An 11,017-nucleotide genomic window follows, 5' to 3' on the forward strand; every position below is an offset into this window, starting at 1 on the left:
GATGGAATTAGAGACTCATACTGAGTGAAGTTAAGTCAGAAAGAGAAAGATAAATACCATATGATTTCAATTATATCTGGAATCTAATATAGGGCACAAATGAACCTTTCCACAGAAAAGAAAATCATGGACTTGGAGAACAGACTTGTGGTTGTCAAGGGGGAGGGGGAAGGAGTAGGAGGGACTGGGAATTTGGGGTTAATAGATGCAAACTATAGGCTTTGGAATGGATAAGCAATGGGATCCTGCTGTGTAGCACTGGGAACGATGTCTGGTTACTTGTGGTGGAGCATGATCGTGTGAGACAAAAGAATGTATACAGGTATGTGTGACTGGATCACCTTACTGTGCAGCAGGAAATTGACAGAACACTGTAATCAGCTAGAATGGAAAAAATTAAAATCATTATAAAAGTATAAACAAAAAACCCCCAAAAACAACAACAAAAAAAAAGGTTTTCACCCTCTGGGGGGGGGGCGGGGGGGGGAAGAAGAAGAAGAAGAATCTATGTGAATTTATCGGGATTCTTGATCTATTTGGACTTTTTCTCATTATATTTTGCTTTAAATTTATTGTGAAATTTCCTTTTCCTTTTCTGCCTTCTTGTTTAATATTTAAACTTTCTCATTGACTCTTGTCCTTCTCCTGGTTGATAAGTTAAATACTCTATTTCTACTCTTGTTCGTGGTTACAGTTAAATTTTGACATGTATGAGTAACATGTATGATGTTTGACATGTATGATGATAGTCACCGTCTCTGGCCTGCCTCTAAATGATACCTGAGAATAATTCCCGTAACCCTCCTTTGTCATCTCTTATACTATTATTTAATGTTTCAATTCTATTTTACTCTTAAATTTTTACAAATTAGTCATTTTTACAGTCAATATCTATAATTATCAATAGTTTTATTAATTTCTTTGATCACCATCATTTCATTTTTTTTTTTTTTTTTTTTGCTTTTTAGGGCCGCCCCCACGGTATATGGAGTTTCCCAGGCTAGGAGTCGAATCGGAGCACCAGCCGCCACCTATGCCACAGCCATAGCAACACAAGGTCTGAGCTGCATCTGTGACCTACACCGCAGCTCACGGCAATGCTGGATCCTTAACCAACTAAGCAAGGCCAGGGATCGAACCCGTAACCTCATGGTTACTAGTTGGATTCATTTCCATTGCGCCACAATGGGAACTCCCTCATTTCTTAGATGATTCCTCATTATTTGTTCAATTTCTTTTGATGTATTTCAGCCAGGATGTGAGCAGTAAGTACATGTACTGGTACTCTGAAAACATCCTTGTTTTTCTCTCACCTTTGAATGATAATTTATCTGAAGAGGATTGTACATTGACCTGTCTTTGCCCACCATCTATTGTTGCTAATGAGAAATCCATTGCCAGTCTGGCTGCTTTTCCTTTGTAGATAATCTGTCTTTTTTCTCACACAACTTTTACATTTTTTTTCTTTGACTTATTCTGGTTTATTACAAACTGTAAGCCTGTGGATTTATTATTGAAGCTGCTTCAGTAGAAGGATTTGTTTTGCCTTGCAATATTAACACCTTAGCTGTTATCATCTGAATATTGACTGCTTTTCATCATCCTCTTTTTTCCCCCTTTTAGAATCCCTACTACATATATGTCAGACTTCCTTATTCTTCCCTCCCTACAGATAGCTCTCTTTTAATGTTTTTCCATGTCTTAATCTCACTATGCTACATGCTAGGTGACTTCCTCAGGTCTAACTAATTCACCAATTCTCTTTTCTGCTCTGTCTAGTCTCCTTTTCAACTTATATATTTTTAAATTTCAAGAACTTTATTTCTTAAAATTTTGCCATTTGCAACAGCATGGATGGACTTGGAGGGGGTAGTAAGTGAAATAAGTCAGATGGAGAAAAACCAGTACTGTATGATATCACCTATATATGGAATCTAAAAAAAATACAACAAGCTGGTAAATACAGAAACAGACTTACAGCTATAGAGAACAAACTAGTGGTTACCAATGGGGAAGTGGGGACAGGGGCAAGATAGGGGCAGGGGATTAAGAAGTACAAATTACTGTGTATTAAAAAATAAGCTACAGGGATATACGTTATAACACACAGGGAATGTAGCCAATATTTTATAATAGCTATAAATGGAATATAACCTTCAAAATTGTGAATCACTGTGTTGGCATCTGACACTTATATAATATCATACACCACTATACCTCAATTTAAAAAATTAAATTTTCAAAAGAACTATATTTGTGATTTCTATAACTCCTCTCTCCTTTCCCCAAATCTGTGTTTTTTTACACTTTGTTGTTTTTCCTAATGGCTTTTATTCCTCATTTTATTTCTTTGAACACTTAAAACATACTTGTGTGTGTGTGTGTGTGTGTATGTGTGTGTGTGTGTGTGTGTCTTTTTTAGGGCTGCCTCTGGCATATAGAAATTCCCAAGCAAGGGTTCAAATCAGAGCTACAGCTGCTGGCCTACAACACAGCCACAGCAATGCAGAATCTGAGCTGTGTCTATGACCTACACCACAGATCACTGGCAATGCCGAATCCTTAGCCCACTGAGCGAGGCCAGGGATGGAATCTGCATCCTCATGGATACCAGCTGCATTCGTTGCTGCTGAGCCACGATGAGAACTCCAAAACACACTTATTTTAATGTCATTTTCATGTCATCCTAATATTTAATTCTCCCATTCTTTAGATAGGAGTGCCTGCGGTGGTTTTCTCCTTGTGTGATTTGCAGTTTTTCACTGTATGCTTGTTTTGAGTGGGAACCACTTCCTTTGGAAACTGTATGTGCCAAAGGTTGTGGGAGTATCTTTACAGAATTATTTCAGATTTCCTTTCCAAACCGGCAGCCTGGGGGGTGGATTGTTCGGATTTCCAGTAGCAGTCCTGGCTTTGTGCCTCAGAAATACACAGATCCTATGCATTTAAAACCCCTGCTTGGTCTCAGTAGACACAGAAAAAGCCTTTGACAAAATCCAACACCCATTTCTGATAAAACCCTTCTGAAAGTGGGCATAGAAGGAACTTACCTCAACATAATAAAGGCCATATGACAAACCCACAGCTAACATCATTCTCAATGGTGAAAAGCTGAAAGAATTCCTGCTGAGATCAGGAACAAGACGAGGATGTCTGCTCTCGCCACTACTATTCAACATAGTATTGGAAGTCCTAGCCGCAACAATCAGAGAAGTAAGAGAGATAAAAGAATCCAAATTGGAAAGGAAGAAGTAAGACTATCACTATTTGCAGATGACATGATACTATACCTAGGGAATCCTGAAGATTCTACCAGAAAACTGTTAGAGCTCATCCATGAATTTGGCAAAGTTGCAGGATACAAAATTAATACACAGAAATTGATGGCATTTCTATATACTACCAATGAAAGATCGGAAAGAGAAATTAGGGAAGCAATCCTGTTTACCATTGCATCCAAAAGAATAAAATACCTAGGAGTAAACCTACCTAAAGAGACAAAAGACCTGTACTCTGAAAACTAAGACACTGATGAAAGAAATCAAGACACAAATAGATGGAAAGACATACCATGCTCTTGGATTGGAAGAGTCAATATTATCAAAATGACTATACTACCCAAGACAATCTACAGATACAATGCAATCCCTATCAAATTACCAAGGACACTTTTCACAGAACTCAAACAAAATATTTTAAAGTTTGTTTGGAAGCACAAAAGACACAGAATAGCCAAAGACATCCTGAAAAAGAAAGTTGGAGCTGGAGGCATCAGGATCCCTGACTTCAGACTATACTACGAAGCAACAATCATCAAAACCATATGGTACTGGCACAAAGACAGAAATATAGATCAGTGGAACCAGGATAGGAAGCCCAGAATTAAACCCACACACCTACAGCCAACTAATTTGTGACAACGGAGGCGAGAATATGCAATGGAGAAAGGACAGCTTGTTCAATAAGTGGTGCTGGGAAAACTGGACAGCCACATGGAAAAGAATGAAATGAGAACACTCCCTAACACCATACACAAAAATAAACTCAAGATGGATTAAAGACCTAGATGTAAGACCAGACACTATAAAATTCCTAGAGGAAAACATAGGCCAAACACTCTTGGACATAAAGGACAGCAACATCTTCTCAGATCCACCTCTTAGAGTAATGACAGTAAAAACAAAAATAAACAAATGGGACCTAATTACACTTAAAAGTTTCTGCACAGCAAAGGAAACCCTAAACAACACAAAAAGACAACCCACAGAATGGGAGAAAATATTTGCAAATGAACTGACTGACAAGGGATTAATCTCCAAAATTTATAAACACCTTCTGCAGCTCCATACCAAACAAACAAACAACCCCATCCAAAAATGGGCAGAAGATCTAAACAGACAGTTCTCCAAAGAAGACATACAGATGGCCAAAAAACACATGAAAAGATGTACAACATCACTCATTATTAGAGAAATGCAAATCAAAACCACCATGAGGTACCACCCTACACCAGCCAGAATGGCCATCATCAAAAAGTCTACAAACAGTAAGTGCTGGAGATGGTGTGGAGAAAAAGGAACCCTATTATACAGTTGGTGGGATTGTAAATTGGTGTAACCACTGTGGAAAACAGTATGAAGATTCCTCAGAAAACTAAAAATAGAACTACAGTTTGATCCAGCAATCCCACTCCTGGGCATCTACCCAGAGAAAACCATGACTCACAAAGACGCATGTACTCTGATATTCACTGCAGCACTAGCCAAGACATGGAAACAACCTAAATGTCCATCAACAGAGGAGTGGATCAAGAAGATGTGGTACATATATACAATAGAATATTACTCAGCCATTAAAAGGAACAAAATACCAGCATCTTTACCAACATGGATGGACCTAGAAATTATCATGCTAGGTGAAGTCAGCCATACAATGAGACACCAACATCAAATGCTTTCACTGACATGTGGAATCTGAAAAAAGGACAGACTGAACTTCTTTGCAGAACAAATGCTGACTCACAGACTTTGAAAAACTTACGGTTTCCAGAGGAGACAGTTTGGTGGGGGTGGGGGATGCGCTGGGGGTGTGGGATGGAAATCTTACAAAATTTATTAGTGATGATCATTGTACAACTATAAATGTAATAAGTTCATTGAGTCATAAAAAAACTGAAAATAAAAATAAAAATAAAAATAAAACCCCTACCTGGGGCTGGGATTTTAGAGTCTCTGCCTTCTCACAGGCGACTCTTTTCATTCCAGCAGCCCATGTCGAATGGCAAGCTTCCCTGCTCATTCCCTGGGAAAGGGTGCGGTTCTTTTCCAGAATTAGTTTGATAGATGAGAGGGCATTTTGTGACCCTGGACCTTATACCCATCACTCAGGGCCAGCTCCCCATGCAAATGAAGCCTGTGACTCATACCAAGTGTCTGCCTCAGACATTAAATCTCCAGCCACCCAGTCCTGGGATCTTTATTTGATCCTAATTTCCCGTAGCATCCTTTGGCTGCAGTTCTCATTGACATCTTTCATTGTGGGTTTCCTCTCTCTGTCTGGCACCTGGGGAGTTTTACCTTATTGATTTCTAGGTGAGTTATGGGTTCTTGGTAGAATTCTTTGCATTGCTATACATCAGCTAGAATCCCTGTGTATTTCAAGTAGGGGTGGTGTCCTCCCATATCTGTTTAGGTCACCATGTGGGCCAGACAGACTTATTATTACTTCTCAAATGAGGACAAAAATAGCCTGAGTTTGAAAATATGTTCTAAAAAATGTTTCGCTTTAAGTAACCTTTTTTCTCCACACTTCTCAGTGCTGAATTTGAAGAACCACATAATTACGAGACAACAATTTCCTATCTGAGACACTCTACCGACTCCATTAACCTGTGCACCGCAAAAGAAATTGCTGATTGTAAGTCTGCTAAGCCAATTAATATAGTGACCTCGTATGGAATAAAAATGTGTCCAAAGTGGTATTTTCCCCCTCGCCAATTCTAAGTTTCCAAATTCGTAGCCATGCTGCTTTACTCTCATTTCCTTTTTCCCCCCCTTGCCTAATCTTTTAAAATATAAATAAACCCAGTTAAGCATCAGTGCTACCTCACAGTTCCTGTGTTAGTTTCTCTCTTCCCTCTTCTGTTTTCTCCTTCACCAGTCTACTTAGATGCTTTACCTTCTGTGGATATGTGGAAGGGAAAATCAGGATATGGCGATCCCTTTTTCCTCCTTCTCCTCCTGTGGAAACTTCATCTCTCTTCTTGTGGTGTCTATCTTGAGTCTCCTGCTAACTCCCTGAATGGAGAGGGTGATAACAGACTGCGAGCGTTAGGTCCTTGTATTTAACCTTAATAAGAAGCAGAGGGTTCATTTAATGAATCTGACCATTGGCTCAGAGCAAAATCTTCCAGCCTCAGGTATTGCTGACAAAGCTCAGACCTTCCTGTGAAAAAAGAGACCCTCTCAGGGAAGAAGATGAAGTAGGGACTCGTAGCATTTCTACCCGTTTGTATGTCTTTGTTCTGTCTATAAAATCAGCCAGTTCTCTACAAAAGGCATAAGCATTAGTTCTGGAATAAACACTAGCATTGATGGAGCCCAGACTGTGGGCCATGGTTCTGTGTTAGGTTCTCTGTGTATATCCTTGCTGATGTAGCAGTTGTATTAACTGCTTTTAGAGACAGAAAACTGAAGATCCGAGAGATTGAGTTGCATAAGGTCGCACAAGTCATATGTGGTAGGGCTGTAATGGGCAGCAGGCTTAGACTGTCTCTAAGATCTATGCTCTTTCCACAGTTTTATCCTCTTCTCATTCAAGGACATTTGCCTTTCCTGCAAGGAGAGTTAGAGAGAGATCATCTTGTGCAACCTCTCTATTGTGCAGAAAAGAAGCCCAGAGCTCTGGGGGAGGAAATCATTTGCCTTGGAATACAGTTAGGAAGTTCACAGGGTAAGAGTTAGAACCTTCTGAAATTTTTCTCACCTCTCCCAGGAAATAAGGGATTGAGGAACAACTGGAAAAAACTCTCCTAGACTGGGAAAACTCTAGCTTCTCCCATTTGGCTTATAAAATACTAGCCATAAGAAGTGGAACTCCTGTCCCCATCAACCCAGAAAGCAATGCTACTCCATATTTGGGGTGTCCAGGCTCACCTTAAGAGCTCAGCTTCTCAGATTCTGATGTTCACATGCATTACCTAGGGATCTTGTGAAAATGCTGATTCTGGTTCAGTAGCTCTGGGTGGGGCCTGAACATCTGCATTTCCAACAAGTTCCCTTGTGATCCTAAAGCTGCTGGTCCACAAACCACCTTTGAGTAGAAAGGCTGTGGGCCCCATTTGGACACCTTCCAACTGCATGCCTCTCTACAAAACTAATATCACAGGACCAGGGGGATGCTGTAGTCAGAGCCTGTACGTTCTTTCTCAGGACCACATGTGACCCCCAGAATGCCCTCCCACAGGTGGCTCCCTCAGGCCTGGCTTGGGTCTCTCCTCTACATCCTTCCTCCTTGGGACAAGAAGGGCTGTTCATGGGGTCAAGGGAGGATGAGGTTGACATACACAAGGCCCCTTGTGTGTAGGGTGAAGCTCAAGGTAGAAAATGGGAAGAAAGCTGCACAAGAGGCCTGCATTTGTTCTCTCCAGGCCACAAATGTTCAAGGTGGGCTTGTCAGGGGCATCATTTGAGGTTCCCAAAGAAGGAACCACTAACCCGGGCCTCTCTTCAGTCTTTCACTGAGGAATTCTTTTTTTTTTTTTTTTTTTGTCTTTTTGCTATTCCTTTGGGCCGCTTCCGTGGCATATGGAGGTTCCCAGGCCAGGGGTCGAATCAGAGCTGTAGCCACCGGCCTACGCCAGACCCACAGCATCGCGGGATCCGAGCCGCATCTGCAACCTACACCACAGCTCATGGCAACGCCGGATCGTTAACCCACTGAGCAAGGGCAGGGACCGAACCCGCAACCTCATGGTTCCTAGTCGGATTTGTTAACCACTGCGCCACGACGGGAACTCCATCACTGAGGAATTCTTTATGTCCCTTAGTGCTTCTAAGGAGGCAAATGTTTATGACTGAAAAGAGAAAGGGCTCAGAAAATAAGCCACAGATGCAACTGAGAGGTACCTGAGCATAGGGTAATAGGAAAGGGCTAAGATGGGAGGTACCTGAGCATAGGGTAGTAGGAAAGGGGTAGGATGGGAGGTACCTGAGCATAGGGCAATAGAAAAGAGGTAGGATGGGAAGTACCTGAGCACAGGGCAATAAGAAAGGGGTAAAATGGGAGGTACGTGAGCATGGGGCAATAGGAAAGAGATACAATGGGAGGTACCCGAGCATAGGGTAATAGGAAAGGGTTAGGATGGGAGGTACTTCAGCATAGGGTAATAGGAAAGAGGTAGGATGGGAGGTACCTGAGCACAGGATAATAGGAAAGGGCTAGGGTGGAAAGTACCTGAGCATAGGGCAATAAGAAAGGGGTAGGATGTGAAGTCCCTGAACATAGGGCAATAGGAAAGTGCTAGAGTGGGAGAATGGTAGTGGTGGTGAGGGCTTCCCCTGCCAGGAGGGCATCCTGGGGGGATAGGAAGAGGTCTTCCAGGGCTAAAGAAGCCAGGGAACTGCAGCCTGGGATCAAAAGGGTTGTGTACATCCCCCACTCTTTTCCCTGCCCCTCTCTGAAGAGCCAAGATACAGTTATCCTGTAGGAAAAGGAAAGGAAGGAAGCGGGCTACTGTACTCCCACCTGTCCCTGTTCACTTGACCCTTCCTCATGGCTCATCCTCTTTACACCACTTACTGGTTAATGATACATGAAACTCTTTATTCATCTACAAAATAGGTATAACATCTCCTTTGTGGAATTGTCCTGTGGACACATTTAAAGTCAAGTGAATTCTGCTCTGGGAAGATGGAACAGATGTGTTTTCCCTAGTAACCCTGATAAGTACAACTAAAACCCTTGGATATTATATATTTAAAGCACACATACACATATATATCGGTACTTTAAATATTATACATTTAAACATATATTTAAATATATATATAAAGTACCTATATATAACATTTAAAGCACATATATTTAAAGCACATATATAGTGTATTTAAATATTATACAATATTTAAATAAACTCTGCTCCTGCTTTAATATTGTTAATAATACACTTATTAATAATAATTATTGAATTAATTATTAAATATTAAATATAAATATATTTAAAACATATATATATACACATGATTCATATATGTATATATATGCTTTAAATGTGTAACATTTAAAATTTATATATATAAATACATATACATATATACATATTTATATACAAATGTAAGAAAACTCAAAGACTCTGAAGAGGTAGAAAGAAGGTAGACCAGCCAGGGACCTCGGGACCCAAGGGAGGATAGATGGTGAGTTGTCTGGATTTTCTTCTTGCTTCATATACCTGAGCCTTGGAGCTGAAGAAGCTGTCAACCCAGAAACATCAATGGGCACAGACAAAACCGCTCCAATAGAAGCCTGCTTTTTCAAGCCAAAGGGCCAGGAAAAGGGAAGCCTAGAAAGACAGAAGGTCTGTAGACAATAACTATTCTACCCGAGCCAAAATCACAGAAAATAACTGCTTTCTCCCACCACCATTGAGCACTGAATGAGGAGCATAGATTCCCACCTTCATTAGGCTGTGATGATGCACTCCAGCCCCTCTGCTGAGGCGGTTTCAGAGAAGGCCAGGTAGGGAACTGGGTCTTTCAAACCTGCCAGGGTAACAAAACACCTGCAGTGAAGGCCAGTGAAGGCCACACGGGGAGCATGGATTCCAGCCCCTGCCCAGCAATAACAGGGTGCCCCTTCCCCGCCCTGCTGGATAGCGTCAGAGGAGACTTTGAGGAGAGTCGGAACTTTCACAACCACCCAGGAGTAAGGCAGCCACCACTGTGTGGTTTCTGCAGAAGCCGTCTTGGAAGCAGTAGGAGCACTCCTCCACCACCCAGCCAGGGTGTCATCAGCAGAAGCAGAGTGGGGAGCTGGTGCTCCCAGCCCAGCCCTGCCCTGCAGTGATGAGAGCCCTTCCCTTACTTGGCTATAAAGAGGCCAAGAAGTAGGGACCCAGACTTCTACCCCCGCCCGTCAAGAAAAAGGCAGCCCTCCCCACTTCTGCTGCTATGAAGAGTCAGTGGAAACAGGTTTAAATAGGATCCAGAGGCTTATAGCATGATACTGCAAATGTCCAGGTTTCACTAGAAAACCACTCATCACCCCAAGAGCCAGGAAAATCTCAACTTGAATGACAAGAGATGATTGATAGATGCCAACATTGGGATGACTGAAGTGTTAGAATTTTCTGACAAAGACTTCAAAGCCTCTATTATAAAAAATGCTTCAAGGAGCAATGATGAACTTGATTGAAACAAATTGAGAAAAAAAATCTTACCAAAGAAATAGAAATTTTGAACTGTGCTTCCTAGGATCACAGATTGTCCTAAAGGGTCCTGGAGACTCTTGAGGATAACTTCAGCCAGAGAAGTTCTGTCTCTGTTCCTACAGTATTGTGTTTAAATGAGTGACTCCATGTAGTTCCCGCTGTGGCTCAGTGGGTTATGAACCTGACTAGGATCCATGAGGATGCAGGTTCCATCTCTGGCCTTGCTTAGTGGGTTAAGGATCTGGTGTTGCCGTGAGCTGTGGTGTAGGTCACAAATGTGGCTCGGATCTGGCATTGCTGTGGCTGTGGTGTAGACTGGCAGCTGCAGCTATGATTCAACCCCTAGCCTGGGAACTTCCATATGCCATGGGTATAGCCATAAAAAGGAAAGGAAAAAAAAAGTGAGTGACTCCATGGCTAAAAGAAAGTTTGGAAAGCCATTTCCTAACTGAGTGGCCCTGGGCATGTGACTTCATGTCTCTGGGGGTCTGTTCCTCATTTGAAAATCGGAATATGAGTAGTGATTATCATGAAAAGAAAGTTAGCCATTTTTCTTATTGTTTTTATAATATTAGTAATAACTGTCTCACT

General features: G+C 41.6%; 1 protein-coding gene across 3 annotated transcripts in view; it reads left to right on the forward strand.

Annotated features, from left to right (window-relative positions):
• FYB2 (FYN binding protein 2) overlaps positions 1-11,017 on the forward strand; it is a 112,439-nt gene that overhangs the window by 64,496 nt on the left and 36,926 nt on the right. For all 3 annotated transcript variants that reach the window (XM_047788905.1, XM_047788907.1, XM_047788906.1), the window contains exon 5: positions 5,816-5,916. In XM_047788905.1, coding sequence (XP_047644861.1) covers positions 5,816-5,916 — 101 coding nt within the window. The remainder of the gene's footprint in view (positions 1-5,815; positions 5,917-11,017) is intronic.

Source organism: Phacochoerus africanus, chromosome 8 (genome assembly GCF_016906955.1).
Source record: "Phacochoerus africanus isolate WHEZ1 chromosome 8, ROS_Pafr_v1, whole genome shotgun sequence".
NCBI lineage: Eukaryota > Metazoa > Chordata > Mammalia > Artiodactyla > Suidae > Phacochoerus > Phacochoerus africanus.